Source organism: Acomys minous, assembly GCF_964271855.1.
Source record: "Acomys minous genome assembly, chromosome: 6".
Classification (NCBI taxonomy): domain Eukaryota; kingdom Metazoa; phylum Chordata; class Mammalia; order Rodentia; family Muridae; genus Acomys; species Acomys minous.
In genome coordinates this window covers 87655110-87680308 of record NC_140487.1, presented here as the reverse complement: position 1 = coordinate 87680308, position 25199 = coordinate 87655110, and the positions used below count along the sequence as shown (strand labels likewise).

The 25199-nt window shown below is 42.7% G+C and overlaps 1 protein-coding gene across 2 annotated transcripts in view; it reads left to right on the top strand.

The window, feature by feature from the left end:
* ZYG11B (zyg-11 family member B, cell cycle regulator) overlaps window positions 1-25199 on the top strand; it is a 53591-nt gene that overhangs the window by 9081 nt on the left and 19311 nt on the right. The window contains exons 1-6 of one of the 2 annotated variants that reach the window (XM_084784559.1): window positions 5130-5243; window positions 11477-11642; window positions 13552-14306; window positions 19213-19353; window positions 22446-22622; window positions 24658-24722. In XM_084784559.1, the coding sequence (XP_084640685.1) occupies window positions 11630-11642; window positions 13552-14306; window positions 19213-19353; window positions 22446-22622; window positions 24658-24722 (1151 nt within the window). In that variant the 5' untranslated portion in view covers window positions 5130-5243; window positions 11477-11629. Of the gene's footprint in view, window positions 1-5129; window positions 5244-11476; window positions 11643-13551; window positions 14307-19212; window positions 19354-22445; window positions 22623-24657; window positions 24723-25199 lie in introns of those variants that run through there. The other variant, XM_084784558.1, reaches the window with a different exon arrangement.

Genomic DNA, 25199 nt, shown 5'->3' with positions numbered 1-25199 from the left:
GGCAGATTTTTTATGAGTTTGAGGTTCCTGCTCTACAATAGAGAGATCCAGACTAGCCAGGGATACATAGTGAGACCCTGCTTTTAAAAACTAAACTAAATTAAAAACAGCAACACAGTGTTTCCAAAGGGTAGGAATAAAAGCTGGTAGGAATTCAGTAATGTTGCTAAATGGCATTTGATACTATACTCTTGATTTTCTTTCTTTCTATCTTTTTTTGAGACAGGGTTTCTCTGTGTAGCCTTGGCTGTCCTGTACTCCCTTTGTAGACCAGGCTAGCTTTGAACTCACAAACATCCACTTGCCTCTCAAGTGCTGGTATTAAAGGCATATACCACCACGCCCTGCTTTTTTTTTAATTTTTACATTTCATTTATTATTATTGGGGTATACAGCTGCTACAGCCTGGGTGTGGAGGTCAGAGGACAACTTTATGAAGTCAGTTCTCTGCATTGGGCTCTAGGGAGCCAACTTTGACCTCGGTCTTGCACAGCAAGTATCATTTACTGCTCAGCCTTCTTACTAGTGCCCCACCCACTCTCTGGTGTAAAATTAAGGGCCTTCTATGCCTGCATTAGTTCCCAAATAATGACGTGGGGTCCTGTTACATTTACTAATAAGCTTCAAACTCTGTAGCTCCCCTGAGCTGTTCTAACCTGTCTACGCTGGCCTGCTTCCCAGACACGTGACTCGTTACCTGCCATCTTAGTCTCACCTTAGCTCCCTTGCTCTATGCATCTATCATGTCCTCATGGTGACCTTCTCTCTGCTCTTCACCTTGGACCCCGTCCTGGGATCAGAAGTCCCACCTTAACTCTCCAGTCCAGCTATAGGCTTTTCAGCTCTTCATTAACCCATCTTAAGTGATGGAGAACAATTTTTATACACATTGAGACAAGGCATGCTTCATAATAATGACAGTGCAAACGTTCTAACTGCCACCAAATCCCTGGATACAGAAATCAGCCTTTGAATACACAGTGCACAAAACCATCCTTCAATGCTTTGGCGACAGGTCTCACGTGGGCCAGCCTGGACGGGAACTCTTTATGTAGCCAAGGACAGCTGCATTCCTGGTTCTCCTGCCTCCACCTCCCAAGTGCTGGGATTGTAGGAGAGTAGACATGTAAATCTGTGGACTCCTGCAGTCCACATGCAGCCTGCAGGGTGGGTCTAGCTAGTTTGGTCTTACAGGGCTTTTTAAATCATACATTATATCGCACAAGTTAGGATGTGATATGTTCACAGGAATAGTGGTGGGTTTACAAAGGAGTAACTTTTTTTTCTTTTTTAAAGGAGTAATTTTTTGTGTTTGATAGTGTTTCATGTATGGTAGAACTCAGAAATAGTTGTTGAATAAAGTGTTGACCATGGTAACCCTGGGACCTTTACAGCGTATAATCCTGGTTCTTTGCCTCTTAAAGTCTTTTTTTTTTTAAGATTTATTTATTTATTAATATGCATACAATTCTTTACCTGCAGGCCAGAAGAGGGCATCAGATCACATTATAGATGGTTGTGAGCTACAGTGTGGTTGCTGGGAATTGAACTCAGGACCTCTAGAGGAACAGTCAGTGCTCTTGATCTCTGAGCCATCTCTCCAGCCCTGCCTCTTAAGTCTTATTCACAAAACTTACTCTGTTCTTTTTGTCTAGAATGCTCTTCAGTTCAGTTATTTTATGATACAATTATTACTAATGAGCCTGCCTGTCTCTCCAAGTTATGAACTGTTTGAGAATGGAGATAGTAATGTATTTTTCAACGTTGTCTGATAAGCACTTAGTACTTGAAATAGAAAAATGTTGAGATAGGAAAGTGTGTAATTTGTAGAGGATTGCATATAGAGATGTTCACTGTGATGTGAGTTGTGAAAGAGGGGAAGAAATTGAACTCTAAGTTCCTGAGGGAAAATGTTTGATGATAAGAAATACTGTATCAGATACTTTTCCTTTGCCAACTTTTTGGTACTTTGACATAGCACAAATATTTGTTAACGAGTTGGGTGAAACCAGATCCCTTCATCTAAATATTTGCAAGTCATTTCTCTGTAATTTGTGGGAGGTAGTTGTCTAGAAAACGGAATTTTTTTTCCACTTAGTTATATTAAAAAAAAATACCCAACAAACTTTGTTTTTTCTTTGTAGAGGAATGTTAATTCAAAACATGGCTATTCTGGCAAGAGATCCTATTCAAAGACCTTCTAGATCTATGTGATCCAGCTGGAATACAAACATGCCTTTAGTCCAGGAGACGGAGGCAAACAAATCTGACTTCATTTTCTTGCAGTGAACTCCTACACTCTAGGGCTGCAGATGAACGCCCCTGCCTCTGCCTCCCGAGTGTTGGGGTTAAAGGTATGTGCCACCACACCTGGCTCGTGTAGTCTCCTAAGGACATTTAAAACAAGTTTTTGTTGTTGTTGTTTGTTTTGTTTATGAGACAAAAAATTATTTATTCATTTCTTGCATTTGAAGTACTCCTCGATGACATCCTGGGCCTGAGTAGTCCTTAGCCACTGCACAACCGCAACCAACCGCTCTCCGTGGCTCCCCTCTGCATGGAGTCTACAGAGGCCTACCCATTCCCCCAGGTTCTTGTTGTCATTGGCCGTAGTCAGGTTGCTCTGGGGCTCAGCACACAGTGCCTCCCCCAGCTTGACATGCACGGGCTCATTGTAGTTGGATGCCAGCACATGAAGATAGGCTGCTAGGCCATCATGGATGAGGGCGGCCTTCAGCACCTCTCATAAAGCAGTATTGACTTCCATTACACCTCCAGCAACGTGCCTGCCTCAGCCATGGCGGCGGGTTACAGGTGAGGCTGAATCTTGAACACATGTGAGTCTCCGCCTCTGCACAACTCCAAGGTGGCAGGGGAAAAAGCTAAAACAAGTTTTGACATAGTTTGCAGTGTCAGTCATTGCTATGGTCTTCATCTTTGGACAGTCATGTCTCTGTGCCTCTACTTACCGATTATTGTTTTTAATGATTTTCTGAGTTAGGGTCTCATGTAGCCCACACTGGCCTTAAACTCCTGATTAATTTGTCTTTACTTCCCAGTGCTGAGATTATAAGTGTGTACTACTGTACCTGGCGCTCTTGTTTCTTAAAGAAAGGGTAGTAAGATTTTAGCAAACTAAAGGTAAAAGAGTTTAAATTTTGTATACATTTGACTTCTTAGCTTTGAAGAGTGTATTAACGAACTTTTAATACCATGGACCCTTATTTCACTGGTGCTTTTATTTGCTAATAATATAAGGGTCTTGGTTGATTGGACTTTTGCAATGCTGAGATCCAAACCCATGGCCTTGTAAATTCTACGCAAATGCTTTATTTACTACTGAGCTCTATTCTCAGCTCAAATATTGTAGCATTTTATTTTACTGCGCTGCTTAGAATTGAATCCAGGGCCTTCTGTATGCGGGGAAGTGCTCTACCATGGGGCTGCACAGACAACTTCTGTTGTTTTTTGTTCTTGTTTTGAGACTCTCACTGTGTAGCTGGCTTTGGACCTACTGTGTTGCCCAGAATGGCCTTGAACCTGCTGTGTTGCCTAGGGTGTCTCACCTTTCTAGTGCTGGGATGATGTGTGCCATCATGCTTAGCTTACTTTATTATTTTAGAACTGGTTTTCACACACATCCTGCTGGACTCTCCTATATCACAAGATAGTCAAAATATAATGGTCTAGTGCTGGGCGTGGTAGCACATGCCTTTAATCCCAGCACTCGGGAGGCAGAAGCAGACACATGGCTGTGAGTTCGAGTACAGGACAGCCAAGGCTACACAGAGAAACCCTGTCTCGAAAAAACCAAAAAAAGGGTAGCAATCTAACTAATTGCGTTTCCTTAGATCACATAGCTAGTAGATAGCAAAGCTCGGAGACTAAGCCCAGAACTAATCGCTCTTTACATTGTTAAATCTATAACTGTGAACTATATTGTATTTCAAAACTCAAGCTTGTAGCTAGGAAGGAAATAATACAAAGGCATCTCTGTGTTACCAATCCATATGATCCATAAATGCTCAGTGATTATTGACCACATTTTTGTGTTTTAGATTAGTTTTATTACATGACTGAAGAAGGAAGCAACCAGGGCATTTAACATTTGAGACCTTGACATTTTTTAGAGAGACTTCTACTTCCTTGCCTTTAACATGTAGCTACTGCCATATTGGCTAGATTCTGAAGTGGTACATGTAGAAAACTTGCTTTCCCTCCTTTTAAATTTGGCACTTAGGAGTTTCTGAAGAGTAGTCAATGATTTATTTTAAAGCAGAACAGCTGAGGTGGCAGTTTAGCAACAGAGCGCTTAGCAGGGTGTGGAGACACACGCCTTTAATCCCAGCACTCAGGGAGGCAGGAGCAGGAGCTCCCTTGAGTTCAGTCCAGCCTTGGGTATCTAGTGAGATCCATCTCAAGCAAACAAGCAAGTAAAAGACCTGAGTTCCAGCACAAAAGCACAAGCAAAAAACTCCCCATATGTCCAATAGTTCATTTATTTTTATTCTTCTTCTTTTTTTTTTTAATGTGCATTGGTGTCTTCCCTGCATGCATATCTGTGTGATGGTGTCAGATTCCCTGGAATTGGAGTTACAGACAGTTGTGAGCTGCCTTGTAGATGCTGGTATTGAACTCAGGATTTTTGGAAGAACAGCTAGTACTTTTAACTGTGTTAACTGCTGAGCCAGCCCCAATATCTGTATTGTTGTTATTTTTGTTTTGTTTTTCGAGACAGGGTCTCTCTGTGCATCCTTGGCTGTCCTGGACTTGCTTTGTAGACCAGGCTGGCCTCAAACTCACAGCAATCCGCCTGCCTCTGCCTCCCGAGTGCTGGGATTAAAGGTGTGCGCCACCCCTCCCCCCCAGCTAATAATGTATTCTTTAAGACCATCCCACATGTGTCCTTGAGACTACAAATGAGACCTTCCTCATTTGTAAGATGTTGTCAGAAAGGGGTAGAGTGGAGGGATTTGATTGTATCTGGTGTCAGGTGACTATTTCTAGAACTCTGACATGGTGGAATCAGTGGGGACAGGACTGTAGCTCAGTGACACTGTCCTTGCGCAAGAGGTGCTTCTGGTGAAGGTGTGTGACTGGAAGTCAGAATGGGCATGTGTGCACTCATATAGTGCTTGTCTGCCTTGCAGTTCCACCCGTGCTAGCTGCAGCTCTCACCTTGTGACTTAACATTTCTCTCTGGGATTGTCGTCTCTTTTTCAAGGAGTGAAGTATATCCAACAGTAAGTTTGTGCTTGTCAACTTGCTCGTTTAATACACATTGTGCCCGTGATGTAGTAGGTGTTATTTTAGGCTTATGACTGCATCAGTGAACAAAACATTTTCCCCTGGTGGACCTTATATTCTTTAATAAGCATTAACATTGACTCAGCAGTTAGCAAGCTGGGCACTACTTCAAGAGTTCTGGAAAAAAAAAAGTTCTGCATTTAGAGTCTGGTTGTTCTGACAACAGTCCCATGAGGTAGGCACTGTTATTTGCATTTTTTAGGTCAAGGACTGAAGTATAGGAAGGCTAAGTCCTAATAAATCTACTGCCTAAGCGGCTGGAGAGGTGGCTCAGTGGTTAAGGGCACTGGCTTCTCTTTCAGAGGACCTGGGTTCAGTTCCCAGCACCCACATGGCAGCTCACAACTGTTTGTAATTCCAAGATCTGACACTCACATAGGCATACATACATGCTAAACAGCACTGCACATAAAATAAACAAATCATTTAAAAATTATTGCCTAGGGCTGGAGAGATGGCTCAGTGGTTAAGAGCATGGTCTCCTCTTCCAAAGGTCCTGAGTTCAATTCCCAGCAACCACATGGTGGCTCACAGCCATCTATAATGTGATCTGCTGCCCTCTTCTGGCCTGCAGGTAGGCATGCAGGCAGAATACTGTATTCATAATAAATAAATAAATAAATCTTTTTTAAAAAATTATTGCCTAATAAACTTACATAGTTTTGGAAATGACATTTTAATTCAGACAACTGGAGTCCCAAGTCCAAGATATTACCCAGTCCTTAAAAAAGATACCAATAAGAATGCATTTCACAGCCAGGTGTAGTAATACACGTCTGTAGGAGCAGAGAAGGGTAGCTGAGTAAGCATGGATGCCCATTTCTTTCAGCTCCTGTGGCTATGTGTGAGGAGTTGTTCTGAGCTCCTGACACCTTGATTTACCTTCTGTGGTGTACTGAAATCTGGAATTGAGCTAAAATAAATCTTTTCCACCTATGTTGCTTTTGTCAGTATATCTTATAGCATTAACAAAAATGAAATTAGAATAGGAAACATTTTTTAGTCCTAACATTAATTCTGTCTTGAGAACTTACCACTGTGAACCTGTTGTCTTTTGTCCTTTGAGACAGAGTTTTCTCTGTGTAAACTGTGTAAACTCTGTGTAAACAGACTGGCCTCAAACTCACAGCAATCCGCCTGCCTCTGACTCCCAAGTACTGGGATTAAAGGCGTGCACAACTACTCCCAGTTCACTTTGCTCCTTTTTAAGTCCATTTTAAGCATTGACCCTAAAGGGTTCTTTTCCACAGACCAGCTCTGAGAACCAGTGAAGATGAGAGAAGAGAACGTCTTGGTGGATCCGAGAGGTCGGGAGAATTGAGCGCTGGACAGCTGGTTAAGGCAAACCAACCACTGGTGAACAACTGACTAGTAACTAGTGTTTGAGGAGAGATCTAGGACCGGAGGAAAAAAGAAATACTAGACCCAGGCATATGGGGCATAAACTGAGAGGTCTTATACCCCAGGAGAACTTTACTTTTTTGTCTCTCTCTGTTACTGCTTGGTCCAGTCCCAGTACTTCATTTAAAGTGAAGTTCAGAGCTAGGTGTGGCGGCCCACACGCATCTGTAATCCCAGCACTTGGAAGGCAGAGGCAGGCAGATCTCTGTGATCTACAAAGCAAGTCCAGGACAGCCAAGACTAAAAGAGAAACCCTGTCTCTAAATAAATAAATAAATAAATAAATAGTGAAATTCAGTTTTTTCATTACAGATTATATCATGATTTTTTCTCATCTTTTACAATCAATAGGGCGCTTAAAAATCAACAAAGCCACAGAGAAACCCTGTTTCAAAAAAAAGAAAAAAAGATCAATAAAGCAAGGGAATAATCTAACAAGGAAATACAAACAGTTCTGTATAACCTACAATAAAGCATGCAGCAAAAATCAGTCAATATCCAAGCAGCATAACCTGATTATTATTTCTTAAACAACACTTGGGAAAGTTTAATCCCAAGTTTCCCTGGGTTAAAGCCATTGTGTTTACATGATTGTCATAGTGACATAGCTTGAGCTAAATGTTCTCTAGTAAAGAAAAAACTTGACTTAGTCCCAGTCCCAAACCAACAACAGGTGTGCTATCTAAGCCTAGGCTAACTGCCCAGGGGTCCTCAATTGTAAAGTATCTGTAAAGCATCATGTTCCAAGCCCACCTTCCATTGCTCTCAAAGCAGCTAACAGGATCTAGTCAGGTACTGTTATGTCAAGGTCCTAAGTTTCTTTCAAGCAGTTTCTGCTTGGCTGCTCACAATAGTCAGGGTCAAGGACTCTCTCATTGTCTCAAGCCTTTGGCCAGATGCCTTCTTTTAACAATCTCTGTGGGGAAAAGTTTTCCCTGTGTGAATTTCATTAGGGCTCATAGTCAAAGTGAGAAATAAAAAGACAGTTTTAGGAGAAAAGGCAGATTTCAAGGTACTTTGTAGACAAAATTACACCCGGATAATATACATAATATTTAAGGACAGTATTGATTAGCCAGAGATCTTAGGAACTTTGTCAGGCAAAGCCTCAACAGCTGTTATGGATGTCTAGAGATCATGCTGGACAGCTGGAGGTCTCTGGAACTTGGTCAGATAAAGCCTCTACAACTTGTCCTCCCGTCTGTGACAGCACTTTTCCTTGTACTTAACAAAAACACAGACCTCATTACTAAGGGATTTTGGTTTTTTGCTTTGCTTTTTTTTTTTTTTTAAGGCTTTGGCTGTCCTGAACTTTCCTTGTAGACCAATCAGGCTGGCCTGGAACTTCGAGATTCACCTGTGTCTGCCTCCCCCTCCCTGAGTGCGGGGATTATAGGCGTGTGTCACCATCCCCAGTTACTCAGAGATTCTGAAGCTGCCAGGTCTGCCACCGAGGAATTAGGGCACTTGTATTATTTTTAATTACCAGATGTTTCCAGCAAGTAGTCTTTTGACCTCCACCCACACCACAGCATTCACAAGGGAATACAAAATATACTTACATGTAAATAAATACATGTGAAAAGGGTTTTAAAATAAGAGTGAGGAATAAAAGAAATAATTATTATAAAATATAAAATTATTATAAAATGAAATATAAAACCCTTTAAAAAAGATTTATATACATACATACATACATATCCTCTGTCTGCACGTACACCTGAGGTCAGAAGAGGCTATTAGATCACATTATAGGTGGTCATGAGCCACAATGTGGTTGCTGGGAATTGAACTCAGGAGCTCTAGAAGAGCAGTCAATGCCCTTAACCTCTGAGCCATCTCTCCAGACCCAGTTTTTGATCTTAGTCATTTTGATAGGTGTAAGACGGAATCTCAGAATCATTTTAATTTATATTTCCCTGATGATTAAGGTCGTTGAACATTTCTTTAAATGCTTCATGGCCATTCAAGATTCTTCTGTTGCGAATTCACTGTTTAGCTCTGTACCTCATATTTTAATTGGGCTATTTTGTCTGCTGGTGTTTAATTTCTTGAGTTCTTTATATATTTTGGATATTAGCCCTTTGTTGGATATAGGGTTGGTGAAGATCTTTTCCCATTCTGTAGTCTGTTGTTTCATTCTTTTGACAGTGTCCTTTGCCTTACAGAAGCTTTTCAGTTTCATGGAGTCCCATTTATTAATTGTCGATCTCAGAACCTGAGCTGTTGGTGTTCTGATCAGGAAGTTGTCTCCTGTGCCAATGAGTTCAGGGCTTTCCCCTGTTTTCTCTTAATAGATTTAGTGCATCTATTTGTTTGTTGAGATCTTTGATCCACTTGGACTTGAATTTTGTACAGGGTGAGAAAGATGAATCTTTACATTTTTCTACATGTAGACCTCCAGTTAGACCAGCACTATTTGTTGAATATGCTTTCTCTTTTCCACTGTATGGTTTTGGCTCCTTTGTCAAAAGTCAAGTGTCTGTAGGTGTGTGAGTTTATTTCTGGACCTTTGATTCTATTCCATTGCCAACAGAGCCAACTAACCAGGGCCCAAAGAGGCTTGTGGAGTCTGAAACAGCAACCAAGGACTGTGCATAGATTGGACCTAGACCCCCTACACAGATGTAGCCGGTGGTCGCCTCAGGCTTCATGTGGGTGCCCTAGTAAGGGGAGCGGGGCTTGTCTCTGATCACTCCCCTTGGCAAGGCTGCCTTCTCAGGCCACAGGGGAAGAGCTCAGTCCTGATGAGACTTGATGAGCTGGGATTGGGGAGGGGCTCCCCTTTTCTGAAGAAGCGGGGAAGAGGGAGGGAAGGTGGGACCAGGAGGAAAGGAGGTGGGGGCTACAATCGGAATGTAAAGTGAATAAATACATTTTTAAAGTTACAGGTGAAAACAAAACAAAAATAAAATAGCACAGTTGAACAGAAAGTACCTGGTAGATGGGATAACTGTACTTATGTTTTAATATTATTATTGGGGACATTTTTATAGTTTATGTCTGTTATTAAGGTCCTTATACTTTAATCTGAGTTTTTGTTTTTGTTTTTTTGTTTTTCGAGACAGGTTTTCTCTGTGTAAGAGCTCTGGCTGTCCTGGAACTCACTCTGTAGACCAGGCTGGCCTCAAACTCACAGAGATCACCTGCCTATGCTCCCCAAGTGCTGGGATTAAAGGTGTGGGCCACCACTGCCCAGCTAACTCTGATTTTTTAAAAAAAATTCTTAGAATAACTTGGCTAACCTTTTTAAAAAATTAATTTATTATGTGTACAGTGCTTTTCCTGCATGTACATGTGCAGGCCAGAAGAGGGCATTAGATCACCTTATAAATGGCTGTGAGCCATCATGTGGTTGCTAGGAATTGAACCCAGGACCTCTGGAAGAGCAGTCAGTGCTCTTAACCTCTCAGCCATCTCTCCAGCCCCTTGGCTAAGCTTTTTTTTTTTAACCTAGAATGATGTCACTCACCTGTAGGGGCAGGAGGATCATTCTAGGTCAGTCCCAGATACATGAGACTTCTGCTTCAAGTAAACAAACAAAAACAGAAATAAATCAAAATGCACTTTTGTTTCTGACGATATGTAACTAAATTCCTCTTTTGTTTTTGTTTCTTTGAAACAGAATCTCGTGTAGTGTAGGTTGGCCTCAGAATTGCTATGTAGTTCAGGATGACCTTGAATTCCTGATTTTTTTTTTCTTGACCTTGCCTCTCTTGATGGCACTACAGGCATGCCCTATCGCATTGGCTCCAAATGTGTTTAGTTTTGGTATTTTTGAAACAGAGGCTTACTAGAGAACCCTCTGTTGTTTATTGATTTGCTTCCCAGGTGCTGGGTTTGCAGTCATGAGCCACCATGCTTGGCTCAAATTATTTTGTATATAAATAACTTAATCATATCAGATTTTAGTAACATTTTTGTGGGAGATTAAGGTGAAAAGTAAAATAGGATTACATTTTGAAAGTTGTCTAAGTGTTTTTTTTTTAATTATTTTTATTTTATGTGCATTAGTGTTTTGCCGGCATGCATGTCTGTGGGAGGGTGTCAGATCTTGGAGTTACAGATAGTTGTGAGCTGCCATGTGGGTGCTGTGAATTGAACCTGTGTCCTTTGGAAGAGCAGTCAGTGCTCTTAACCAATGAGGCATCTCTCCCATTAACGTGGGACAAAACACTATGAGCAAATAGCAGGTTGCAGAGGAAAGGGTTTAGTTGGCTTACATTTCTATATTGCTGTTTGTCATTGAAGAAAAGCAGGGCAGGAACTCCAGCAGGGCAGGAGCTGATGTGGAGGCCATGGAGGGTGCTGCTTACTTGCTGGCTCCCTATGGCTGCTCAGCCTGCTTTCTTACAGAACCCAGGACCTCCAGCCCAGGGATGGCACCACCAACAGTGGTCTGGACCCACCCCATTAATCACTAAGTAAGAAAATGCCTTACTGCTGGATCTTATAGAGGTCTTTTCTCAATTAAGATTCCATCCATTCAGATAACTGTAGTTTGTGTGTCTGTTGACATAAGACAAGCCAGCACAGAAGGATTCAGATAGAAGAGTCAACAGTTTAAGAATTTTGTCTTTATGGTTGCGTGTGGTAGTACTTTTAATCTTAGTACTCCAGAGGCAGAAGCAGGTGGATCTCCTGACATCACAGTATTCACTTGTCTATCTCAAAGGCAGTAAATAGTTGCTGGATGAACAAATAACATGTTTATTCTCTGCTTTTCTGTAAACTAATTTGTTCTTTGTGTGTGTTCCTGCGTGCCAAGGAGGAAGCATCTCCCTATTCTTTACTTGACATCTGCTTGAGCTTCCTGACCACCAACCTTGAGAAGTTCTGTTCTGCAAGACAAGATGGAACCCTGTGTCTGCAAGAGCCTGGAGTGTTTCCTCAGGAGGTGGCCGACCGGCTTCTCCAGACCATGGCAGTTCACGGTAAATGAAGAAAGATGGGACAGGCACGTTGTGTGCTATTAGTTGGCAGTAGGTTTTAAAATATTGTTGTGACCCATTTAATTATTTTCTTTGAAATGGTAGGAAAAGTCAGAAGAACCTGAGAAGGAGTTCAGGTGTTTTTACCTATTTTGCTCCAGACTTAATGATTTTTTTCCCCCTTTTCAGTTTAGGCTACACTTGATTTTTCTTTTTTAAGAATCAGTTCTTGCACATCTGTAATCCCAGCACTTGAGGCAGAGGCAGGCAGATCTCTGTGAGTTCAAGGCCAGCCTGGTCTACAAAGCAAGTCAAGGATAGCCAGGGCTACACTAGAGAAACCCTGTCTTAAGCAAACAAACAACAGAATCAGTTCTTTAGAAGACATGTACATACTTAGATTTATTTACATTTGTGGCTGAATGTTCTGTCTGTATGTACGTATATACATCTTGCGCATCTGTGGTGCCATGGAGACCAGAAGGTGTCAGGTCCCTCCTCACTGGAGTTAGGGACGGTTGTAAACCATTATGTGTGGATGCTGGGATCTGAACCCTGTTCCTCCACAAGAACAGCAAATGTTCTTAAGAATTTTGTAGGTGCAACAGGATCAGGAGTTCAAAGTCGTCTTTATTGACATAGTGAGTTTGAGGCTAGGTTAAGATACATGAGATAACTTCTCATTTTAAAAGTCAAGAGTGCCAGTCCTGGTGTCGTGTATACCTTTAAGCCCAGCGCTTGGGAAGTAGAGGCAGGTGGATCGCTTGAGTTTGAGGCCAGCCTGGTCTACAAGTCCAGGACAGCCAGGGCTACACAGAGAAACCCTGTCTCGGGGGAAAAAAAAAAGCAAACAAACAAACAAAAACCAAAATTCAAGAGCAACTCCGGGCAAGGTGGCACACACCTTTAATCCCAGTACTATGAGGCAGAGGTAGGCAGACCTGTGAGTTCAAGGCCAGCCTGCTCTACAAAGTCCAGGACAAGCAAGGCTACACAGAGAAACTCTGTCTTGAAAAACCAAAAAAAGAAAAAAGATAAGAAAAAGAGAAAGCAGAGGCTGTATTATTGCAACGTTACGTGTCCGGAGTCGGTTGCTATGCTATTCCCTGCACTCAACTTTTGTTCACCACAACAAGTTGCATGAAGACTTTCACAGTCTAACAATCAGGAAGCTTTGAGCATGAACATGCTGAGGAAATGCTTTACCACTTAGCTAGAGCTAGAGCTTAGACAAAATGGCTGAATTCTGAGTTGATATTGGCTGTTTGGCAGCTTGAATGGCATGTTATATGGATGAGCTGAGATGACAATTAAGAAAACTTCTTTTAACTTCATAGTATGTATTTGTCTTGACCCAAATGCCTTACAGCCACAAACTGCTTTTAGAGTGCATTTATAGGTATGGCTGCTATTTCTTTTTTAGTAGGTATTTTGGGTGTGTAATATTTTTGAGACATGTTTCCAAAGTATATATACTTGCAGCACTATTGTCTAATAGGTCATTTCTAAGAGACTTGACTCATTTTATTTGCATTTGTCCTACACAGGTAATCTATAGCTGATTGGTGGGTTTTTTGTTGCTTGCTTTCCCACTTTGGGTAGCCTTGGCTGTCCTTGACTCTCTTTGTAGACCAGGCTGTCCTTGAACTCAGAGGTCCACTTGCCTCTGCCTCCCAAGTGCTGGGATTAAAGGCGTGCCTTAAGGTTATTATTTTGTTTATTTTATGTGTATTGGTGTTTTGTCAGATCCCTGGAACTAGAGTTACAGAAAGTTGTGAGCCGCCGTGTGGATGCTGGGAATTGAACCTGGGTCCTCTGGAAGAGCAGGCAGTGCTCTTAACCGCTGAGCCATCTCTCCAGCACCACCCCACCTTTTTTTGAAGTTAATATTCTGCTTATTTTTTTTCCGCAGGTCTGCTGAATGATGGAACCGTGGGGATTTTCAGAGGTAACCAGATGCGGCTAAAGCGAGCTTGCATTCGCAAAGCAAAGATTTCTGCTGTTGCTTTCCGGAAAGCCTTCTGCCACCACAAACTAGTAGAACTTGATGCCACGGGTGTGAATGCTGACATCACTATCACAGATATCATAAGTGGCCTTGGCAGTAACAAGTGGATCCAGCAGAATCTTCAATGCTTAGTATTAAACTCATTAACTTTGTCCCTTGAGGACCCTTATGAGCGGTGTTTCAGCCGGCTTTCAGGTCTTCGAGCTCTGAGCATCACTAATGTTCTCTTTTACAATGAAGATCTGGCTGAAGTTGCTTCACTGCCTAGACTGGAGAGCCTGGATATTTCTAACACCTCAATCACAGACATCACTGCCCTGCTGGCCTGCAAAGACCGGCTCAAGTCTCTCACCATGCATCATCTGAAATGTTTAAAAATGACCACTACCCAGATCCTGGATGTGGTTTGGGAACTAAAACATCTAAACCACCTTGACATCTCAGATGATAAACAGTTTACGTCAGACATAGCCCTGCGATTATTGGAGCAGAAGGACATCTTGCCTAATCTTGTCTCCCTGGATGTTTCAGGGAGAAAGCATGTGACAGACAAAGCTGTCGAAGCCTTTATACAGCAGCGGCCCAGCATGCAGTTTGTAGGTCTGCTGGCCACAGATGCTGGGTACTCTGAATTCCTCACGGGCAAAGGACACTTGAAGGTTAGATCTTTAAAAATGTATTTTGTTTGATTGGTCAGTTATTTTAGTTCTACAGGACTTCATCAGGGTAAATATCTTAATATGTGAAACAAGGCACGGAAAATTGAATAGTAGAAAGGCTTGTATTAGGGTAATAGCCCTAACTAAAAGTCCAGTGGGGCCAAGCATGGTGAATGCTTTCAATCTGTGAGTGCTTGGATTGGTGGCAGAGGAAGGTGAATTTCTCTGTGTTCCAAGCTAGCCTGGTGTACATAGCAAGCTTCAGGCCACCCAAGGATATGGAGTAAGGCCCTGTCTTCATAAAAGTCCAGACGGGGCTGGAGAGGGAGTTCACTTGGTAGAGTGCTCACCTCTAATCCCAGTACTGTGGAGGCAGAGGCAGGCAGATCTCTGAATTGGAGGCCAGCCTGTTTATATACCAGGCCAGCCAGGGGTACATAGTGAGGCCCTGTCCAAATAATATTATCATTAGTAGTAATGGTAATAACAGTAGTATTTTAGAATATTTGGTCTGGAGAGATAGATGGCTCAGCAGGTGAGAACACTGGCTGTATTTGCAGAGGGCCTGGCCTGGATTCAACCCTAGCACACCCACACGGCAGCTCACAGCCATCTGTGACTGTCCCACTGGATCCCATGCTTTCTTCTAGCATTCACAGGCACTAGGCACACATGTAGTGAACAGACATACATGCAGACAAAGCCATACACATAAATAAGTGAGAAAAATACATATTTAAAACGAGCTAGGCATGGTGCTTCATGTCTGTTGTCATAGCACAGGAGAGTGAGGCAGGAGGTTGAGATCAGCCTAAACTATTTAGCAAGGGCCCGGTGAGTCCGGTCTACATAGTGAGGACTCAGTCTCAAAACAAGAAAGGATCATTAGGATATTTTTATTCAGATATGTACAGAGGTTGATGTTTCTTTGACTACCAGTGTGATAGCTCAGAAGTAAGGCAGGTTGAAGGAAGAGAGCCGAGATTGCCAGTCTCTTCTGTTAGAATTATCCAGGTTAGTGTAATTGGTAAGCATAGAATCTGAGCTAGGTGGTGGCGCACGCCTTTAATCCCAGCACTTGGGAGGCAGAGGCAGGTGGATGCCTGTGAATCCGAGGCCAGCCTGACTGTAGTGAGTCCAGGATAGCCAAGTCTACACAGAGAAGAAACCCTGTCTCGAAAAACCAAAAAACCAAACCAAACCAAACCAACAACAACAACAAAAAGAGTAGAATCTGGAATGGTTTTCTGAGTATTGTGCTGCGATAAGTTCAGGTTTGCGTTTGGCTTTATGAGCCTGTTCGTAAGGCCACAGTAATGGATGCAAAACCAGTTAATGTAATTTCCCACTATTTATTTGGGATGGGTGCTTATTGTACGTTCATAAGCATTACTTATTTTGGTGTCTCCATTGTCCTCCTGCCTCAGATCCCTGGGTGCTGGGATTATAGTTGTGAGCACCACATCTAACTTAAAATGGTTGGGGGCAGGAGAGATGGCTCAGCAGTTAAGAGTACTTTTTGCTCTTTCAGAGGACCTAGGTTCAATTCCCAGCACCTACATGGCAGCTCAGGACTGTCTGTAGCTCTAGTTTCTGGAGATCCAACACCCTCAAACAGACATTGCAAGCAAAACATCAGTGCATTAAGTAACAACAACAACAAAATCAGAAAGAAAATTTTTTTCTTTTCTTTTTTATTTGCTTTTCAAAGATGTATTTATCATATGTACAGTGTTCTGCCTGTATGTATGCCTTTGGAAGAACAGACAGTGTTCCTAACCACTGAGCCATCTCTCCAGCCCAAACACTTTCTTTTTTTTTAAATGCCTTTAAGGATTTATTTTAGGGGACTGGAGAGATGTCTCAGTGGTTAGGAGCACTGGGTGCTCTTCTAGAGGAGCTGAGTTTAATACCCAGCAACCACATGGTAGCTCACAACCATCTATAATGTGATTGGATATTCTCTTCTGGCATGCAGGTGTACATGCAGATAGAGCACTCATATACATAAAATAAATAAATCTTTGAAAAAAAAAACATTTAAGAAGTGCACAGTGGCAAACACCTTTAATCCTAGCACTCAGGAGTTCGAGGCCAGCCTGGTCTGCAGCATGAGGTCCAGGACAGCCAGGGCTGTTAAACAGAGAAACCCTGTCTTGAAAACCCCTCAAAAACATTTATTGGGTTTGTTGTTGTTGTTGTTGGTGGTGGTGGTGGTGATGGGGTGTGTGTGTGTGTGTGTGTGTGTGTGTGTGTGTGTGTGTGTGTGTGTGTCCGTCCTGTGAAGCTAAAGAAGTTAGCTTTCCCCACAGGTGCTTCTGAGCTGCCCAGTGTGGGTGATGGAAGCAAACTCCAGTACTGTGCAAGAGCAATATGCTCTCCTAACCGCTGAGCAGCTCCTCATCCCTCGAGTGGCTTTGCAGCATCTTGTAGTTTGTAGCTCTTCTTTCTCTTCCCTTTAGTTTTTATCTTGTAGATTTTAAAATTTTGTATGTGATGCTGGGAATCTAACCCAGGCACTCTTCAAAAATAACAAGTACTTATAACCACTAAGCCATCTTTCTAGCTTCATCTCCCCTGTTTTTCATTTCAGATATGATCTCACTATAGGTATCCCTGGTTGTCCTCAAACTCAGATATCCACATGCTGGTATTAAAGGCGTGTAACATTGTACCCAGCTCCCTACATCCCCACCCCCTTTTTTTTGGAGATGGTGTAGGTTATCACTATGGCTCCTCACTCACCCGGAACTCCTTGGCTGGCCTAGAACTCAGATCTTCCTGTCTCCTTGTTGCTGAGATTAAAGGCATGTACCACACCCAGCAGCCTTCTCTTTCTTTTTTTTAATTAAATTGTATTTATTTGGATGTTCCATAGTTTACATGTGAAGGTTATGGCACACCTTTCAGGAGTCAGTTCTACTATGTGGGTCTCAGGAACTGAGTTCAGGTTTTCATGCTTGATGCCAGGTGCTTTACGCAGTGACCTATCTCACAGGCCCGCCCTTCCTTTTCTTTACCTTTAAACTCGTCTACTCTTGAGGCATTGTGGTGAATGCCTTTAATGCCAGCACTTGAAAGGCAGAAGCGGGTGGATCACTGTGTGTTCACAGCCGACCTGGTCTACACAGAGAGTTCCAGGCTAGGCCAGCCAAGCATATATAGTGAGACTGTCTTTTTGGGGTGGGGGTTGGTTTTTTTCTTATTCAAGACAAGGTTTCTCTTATGTAGCCTTGACTGTCCTAGACTCACTTTGTAGACCAGGCTGCCCTCGAACTCACAGTGATCCTCCTGCTTCTGCTTCCCAAGTGCTGGGATTAAAAGTGTGCACCACCTCTGCCCAGCTCATGAAAACAACAACAACAACAACAAAAAAATAGAACAAAAAAAACCCTGGTCTACTGAAAACAAAAGACAGTCTTTTTGACTTTTAGAATTCTCCTTAGAGCAGAATTTTAGAATTTTTTTCTTGTTGTTAAACATGTACACAATCCCTATTTCTTTTTGGCTTTTGAATTGACTGTTCTCCTGCCTCAGCTTCCTAAATGCTGAGATTCAGGTGTGAGCCACCATTCCTATATTTTCTGCAAATTACTGACTAGGTGTGGAGTTGAGGTAGAGTCAGCTTTGATCCCTTTGGCAAGGCCCTTCCATGTACTTTGACTGGGCAGTACATAATGTTTACTCTTCTCCTGTAACAACAACAGTTACTGGTGTTTAGTGTCAGATTATTAATTCACTGGGGATTGTATAGTACCTAGATCTGGCCACTCTTTGGAGATCATTATATGTGTGTCTGTACATGAATGATATATATGTGTGTGTGTGCACGCACCCGGTGAGTGTGTAAGTGTCAAATTGGCTCTCTCCTTCAGCCTTTATTTGGTTTCAGGGAGGATCAAGTTCAAGTCACTAGGCTTGCCTGGCAGGCACCGTCACCCACTGAGCCATCTTACCAGGCCTGTATTTTTGTGTGTGTTGTTTTGTTTTGTTTAAGATAGGGTTTCTCTGTGTAACCTTGGCTGTCCTGGACTCGATTTGTCCCAGGCTGGCCTTGAACTCAGAGATCCACCTGCCTCTCTAAGTGCTAGGATTACAGGCATGTGCCACTATGCCAGGTTGTCAGCCCTATGTCTTAATCACTTGCTGTTTGATTACTTTATGGAGTCACTTCTTATCTATATGTAATTGCATGGTGGTCCCTGAACCACAGTTTAACATAATTATAATAACCTATGTAAATTAACTTAAACCCTCTTAGGGGCCTCGATAGATTTGGGGAAGTTAACAGATTTATTTGATGACTACATATTAAGTGTTCTCTCTGAGTCATTCATAATGCTAGTCACTGTTGACATACAGTGAGAGGTACATAGGTCATTAAAGAGGGAGGATCACGATAACCAGGACAAAGACATTTAGGAAACCTGAGTTCCAGTGGTGTGTCGGGAAAGGCCTTCTCTAAAGATGGGCTTGGCTTGACTTAGGAAGGATAAATACAACTTAGTGAAGCAAACACAAAGTTTTTAGAGTAGACAGTGTATGTGATGGCCTTCTTCTGAGTTAGAGCCTGGCGTATTGACGTTCAGGGGAAAGGCCAGCAATGCTGATAGCATTATGATTTAAGGAAAAGAAGTTACCCCAAGAGGCAGCCTAAAAACCGAGACAGCAAGGCTTTATGGAATGTTAAATGTCTTGAAATGTATTCTAGGTGCTGTGTAGAAAACGCTGTCTACAGGCTTGTGCTGGTCCTTAGTCAGCATGCGTCTCTGAAGGATGCTGGCTGCGGTGGTTACACGGTACCATTCCTGCACGCTTATGTAATAAAATGCCAGCTGATGTTAAGATGCAGAAGGGCGGAAGGTGAAAAGAGTTCTAAAGACTCATCTTTTGGCTGTGTTCACAGGTGTCTGGAGAAGCCAATGAAACTCAGATTGCAGAAGCACTAAGGCGGTACAGCGAGAGGGCGTTTTTTGTCCGAGAGGCTTTATTTCATCTTTTTAGCCTGACTCATGTGATGGAAAAAACAAAGCCAGAAATTCTAAAGGTAAGAACAAGAAACTGGTGGTGGAAAACTTTGAAATTACTTTTCAGTAGATTTTTTATGTATAGTCTTTTTTATTTCTTTTTATTTTTAATGGGATTGATGACCCCAGTTCCAGTTATTAGTTATAATAAGTTAATTGCATAAAATACTGAAGTTTATAGTAGTCTCATTAAGTAATGCTTTCCAGTGTTATTTAATTACTTCAGACTAGTATCCTGTGATGTTTTATTACAAGAAAATGGAGGACGGGTAGTGGTGGCGCACGCCTTTAATCCCAGCACTCAGGAGGCAGAGGCAGGTGGGTCGCTGTGAGTTCGAGGCCAGCCTGGTCTACAAAGTGAGTCCAGGACAGCCAGAGCTACATAGAGGAAACCCTGTCTTGGAAAAAAGTAAAAGAAAGAAAGAAAATGGAAGTATAGGAATGGACTCAATGTGCCTTGTATTGCTTCCCACTCAGAAGTGTTGTAGAAATACAGTATTAGAATTCTGTGAGATAAGAAAGCTAGAGAGATCGCTCACTGAATAAGCATGAAGATCCGAGTTCAAATCCTAGCACCATATTTTTAAAAGAGGCAGTGTGGCTGGGGGCAGGTGGGGATAGGAGATTACTTGGTCTTGCTGGCACATCATAGGTCCATAAGAGACCCTATCTCACAAACTAATAAGGTAGACTGTGACACAGTAGGACAACCATTGTCCTACTTTGGTCTCTGCTAGAGGCTAGCTCTTGCAGTGTGTTCAGCAATCCAGGGAAGGAGATACAGGGTCAGTGACTAACGTAGAGCAGACACACACACACTTGGGAGACGAAGCAAGGCTCCAACAACTTCATTTTGTCATCTGTCATTCATTAGTCTTTATAGACCTTAATAAAACACCCAGTGCAGCGAAAACCAAAAAAACCATACTTCAATCATTTCTTAATCAAGAGTTTCAGTTACACATGATTACAACTTTCATATTTTTTTTTATAAATTTAAGATTTATTTATGCAGTGTTCTGTTTGCGTTTATGCCTGCACACCAGAAGAGGGCACTAGATCTCATTATAGATAGTCATGAGCCACCATGTGGTTGCTGGGAATTGAACTCAGGACCTCTAGAAGAGTAGCCAGTGCTCTTAACCTCTGAGCCATCTCTCCAGCCCTGTAATGTTATTTTAACTTAACACAATTCTTATTCGTCTAACATAGTTAACCAACCACTTTTTTTTGTTTTTGTTTTTGTTTTTTTGAGACAGAGTTTCTCCATGTAATAGCCCTGGCTGTCCTGGAAATCTCTTTATAGACCAGGCTGGACTCGAACTCAAAGAGATCTGCCTGCCTTCACCCCCTGAGTGCTGGGATTAAAGATGTGCGCCACCAAGCCTGGCTACCTACACACACACACACACACACACACATACCCCTACACACACACACACACACACACACACACACACACACACACACACACACACACACACACACACACCTACACACCCACCACCACTGCCCTACCACCCCGAAACAGGGTTTCTTTATCCTATCTTGGCTGTTCTGGACTCACTTTGTAGACCAGGCTGGCCTCTAACTCACAATGATCCACCTGCTTCTGCCTCCCCAGTGCTGGGATTAAAGGTGTGCGCCACCACGCCCAGCTGACCCAATCTTTTTAATCATACATATTCCTTAATATTTCTCAGAAATCTTAACCTAAATCACTAATCTGAGAAGCATTGCCTTTTGAGAGAACACCACTGTTGTTAAGCATTGAGATTGCATTGCTCAGTGAGGAATTAACCCCCCACCCCCACCAAGAAGATTCAAAAAACAGTCTGACCAAGGCAGCAACAAGTGCAGTAAGGGCTATAGCAAAAGGTATTCAGGAAAAGGACCCTTGGGCCTTTGCCTCTCTGAGGTGTTCTCATGGTGGCTCTGCTGACTGACTGACGAGTGGCTTTCATCAGGCTCCTCTCCTGAGCACAGCTCCTTCTGCTGCATGGCTCCCGCCAGGGCTCCATGTATCTGTGCACACATGTACACACCCCACCCATACACATACTATATGCATCTCCAAAAAGGAGGATTTCCATAAGGTAGGGCTAGGTATTTAGCTCAGTTGTCTAGGATGCATGAGACCAGAGGTTTTATCCCTAACACTATAAATTGGGCGTGGTGGCACATTCCGTTAGTCCCAAACTTGGGAGACAGGTTAAGGAAAATCAGAAGTTCAAGGGCATCCTTACTACGTAGTAAGCAGAAGCAGAAGGAAAGCTTCTGCTGTGTGAGACTCTGTCTAAGGGGAAAATATTCATTAAACTAGATATAATGATACATACCCTTTAATCTCAAAACTCAAGCTGGGTGTGGGAGCTCACGCCTTGAATCCCAGTACTTGGGAGGCAGAGGCAGATGGATCTCTGTGAGTTCAAGGACAGCCAGGGCTATCACACAGAGAAACCCTGTCTTGGAAAAACAAAAACAAAAAACAAAACAAAACAAAAATCTCACCAGCAGAGGCTGGTGAATCCAGCATAGTCTATATAGTTTCAGGTCAGCCAGAGTTACATTAGTGAGACCTTGTCTCAAAAAAAAAAAAAATCCATTAATGTAGATCTGCACATGTAACTCGTTATTTTTTTTTAAGATTTATTTATTTATTATGTATATAATGTTGTGTTCACATGTACCCCTGCATATCAGAAGAGGGCACCAGATCTCATTATAGATGGTTGTGAGCCTCCATGTGGTTGACGGGAATTAAACTCACAACCTCTGGAAAAGCAGACAGTGCTCTTAACTACTGAGCCATCTCTCCGGTCTGTAAAATAAATTTTAAAGAAGGCTAAGTTTTAAACTGAATTGAGGAATTAAAAGGACTGAGAGGGAAAGAAATGAGGAAGAGTTGTCTAGGTGAGGAAGAGGGTGGGTTTTACTGTGTTCAGCGCTGTCAAGGGAGGGGAGGTTTGGGAATTGAGAAGAATAGTGAATGGCCCGGGCTCTTTACAGATGACGTGTCTTCTGAAGTTATTCTAGAGCAACAAAGCAGCTTCACTTTATGGCAAGGGTTTGTGTTTATGAGGTGAATTGAGGTGTGTTTTGTTTTTTTCAGCTTGTGGTTACTGGGATGAGAAACCATCCTATGAATTTGCCTGTGCAACTGGCTGCAAGTGCCTGTGTGTTTAACTTAACTAAACAGGACCTTGCTCTAGGCATGCCTGTCCGGCTCCTCGCTGATGTGACCCATTTGCTGCTCAAGGCCATGGAACATTTTCCTAACCACCAGCAGGTGAGGACCCATGAATCCCTTACTCACTTGGCTCTGGGTTCTTCATTGCCTCCTTTTCCGTATAGTTCATTCCGTAGACCAGGCCTTTGGTTTGTTGTTGTGTTGTTCTTTCAAAGCAGGATCTCATGTAGCCCAAGCTGCTTCTCAACTCCTCATCCCCTCAGATCCATTTCCAAAGTCCTGAGGCTAGCCGTGCACCACCATGACCAGAATGAAAACTTGCTGCAGTTTCAGGCGTGATTGTTTATGCTTTTGATCCTAGCCCTTGGGAGACAGGCAGGTGGATTTCTGTAAGTTTGAAGATAGCCTGGTCTCACAACAAGTTCCAGGGCAGCCAGGGCCACAGAGTGAGACCATGTCTCAAAACAAACAAAAACACAGTAGTGAGTGAGTGAGTGATGACTCGGTTACTGTTAAAAGCAGCTTTTATAATCTAATAGTGGAAAGAGACCAAGAGGCTTGGTCTGGCCCTAGGTGCAACCATGTTTATTCACAGTGAGGGAACATTTCGTCACCCACATGTGCAGATGGCCAAAGTGCCTACAGAGGAAGATGAAATTCAGCCCCGTATGGGGAAAAGTAACTTCTGTAGTCTGCAAGGGAAGCTGGTAAGTGTAGTCTTTCAGCAGGAACTACCACTTACAGCTACAGACCACAGCCTAGATCAGACTCTGCAGAAGACTATGTACATGAGTTCATGTATTCACTTGAAAACCACAGTTAACCAGTACGTTACTTACTAGTGTTCCTGTTGAGAGTGGCTTCTATAGCCGGTTGTTTCTGCCTTCTCTCAGTGCTGGGGTCACAGGCAGGCCTGTGCACCATATCCTATTTTTATCCAGTGTTATTCAAAGATAGAAATACATAGGCCGGGTGATGGTGGTGCACACCTTTAACCTCACACTCTGGAGGTGGAGGGTGATCTCTTGAGTGTGAGGCCAGCCTGGTCTACAGAGTGACTTTCAGAATAGACACCATTATACAGAGAAACTCTGTCTCCAGAAACCAATCCACTCCCCCCAAAAAAAAACAAACCAAAAAACTATGTTTTTTAAGTTGTAGAGGCTCTTGTACTTTGGTTTAATGTCCCGAATCTGATCCCCCAATTTTTTTTTTTGTTTGTTTTTCAAGACAGGGTTTCTCTGTGTAGCCTTGGCTATCCTGTACTCACTTTGTAGGCCAGGCTGGCCTTGAACTCACAGGGATCTACCTGCCTCTGCCTCCCGAGTGCTGGGATTAAGGTGTACTCTACCACACCTGGCCTACGAGAAAACTGTCCTTTGACCTTCACTTAAGACCATATGTGCCCCCCCACACACACACATACACACACACACACACACACACTCTCTCTCTCTCTCTCTCTCTCTCTCTCTCTCTCTCTCTCTCTCTCTGTCTGTCTCTCAAGCTAAGAAGGGACAAAAGAGCTGGTGTGTAGCCTAACAGCCAAGGATATGTGCCACCAAGGTTGACAGCCTGAGTTCAACCTCCAGGACAGACATAGAGAAAGTAGATAACTGACCAGAATGTAGGAAGGACAGTGTAGGATTGGTGAATGACTATAGAAAATTCTTAAATACTTGCATATTTGAGACTAGCGCCACAAAGTCAAAATTCCTTCTGGTCAGAACACTTAAAGAATGTAGCAAAAGGGACTGGGTGTGGTGGCGCATGCCTTTAATCCCAGCACATGGGAGGCAGAGGCAGGCAGATCAGGTGGATTGCTGTGAGTTCAAGGCCAGCCTGGTCTACAAAGAGAGTCCAGGACAGCCAAGGCTACACAGAAACTGTCTTGGAAAAAAACAAAAAACAAAAAACCACAATAACAGTAACTGGAGCTGGAGATATAGCTTAGTTGGAGTGTTTGCCTTGCAATCATGAGTGTGGGTTCAGTCTGTAGCACTTAGCATGCACACGCCTTGCACACATTTAAACACCATTTTAAAACATTTTTAAAGGCTGTCTTTGGCTAAATGATAGCACAGTGATGCTCTATTCAGTTTTTTCTCTCTCTCACTCCTTTTTAATCCATTAGTTACAGAAGAATTGCCTCCTCTCACTTTGCAGTGACCGGATTCTTCAAGATGTTCCATTTAACAGGCAAGTAATAGCTTGACATCATGGGTTCAATCCCCAGGACCCACATGATAGAAGGACATAGGTGATTCCCTCAAGTTGTGCTCTAACCTCCATATGCATGCTGTGTGAGAGTGTGCTCACACTCACATGTCATTAACTTATTTTAAGTTTTTAACAGAATATACTTAAAGCTGTGATGCAGAAATACTAAAGCGTTTTCATTGTTGAAGATAAAATGCCAGTGTTTTTACATTGTGTGTGTGTGTGTTGTTGTTGTTGTTGATATGTGTGTGTAAGTGTATCAGTGTGAAAACCAGAGGTTGACATTGGGTGTCTTCCTCAATTGCTCCTCACCTTATTTTTTTGAGACAGGGTCTTTCACTGAACCTGGAGTTCACCGAGTGGGCTAGACTGGCTGGCCAGCAAGTCCCAGGATCCTCCTGTCTCTGCCTCCCATGTTAAGATTACAGGTATGCGCTGCCATGCCGAGCTCTGTTC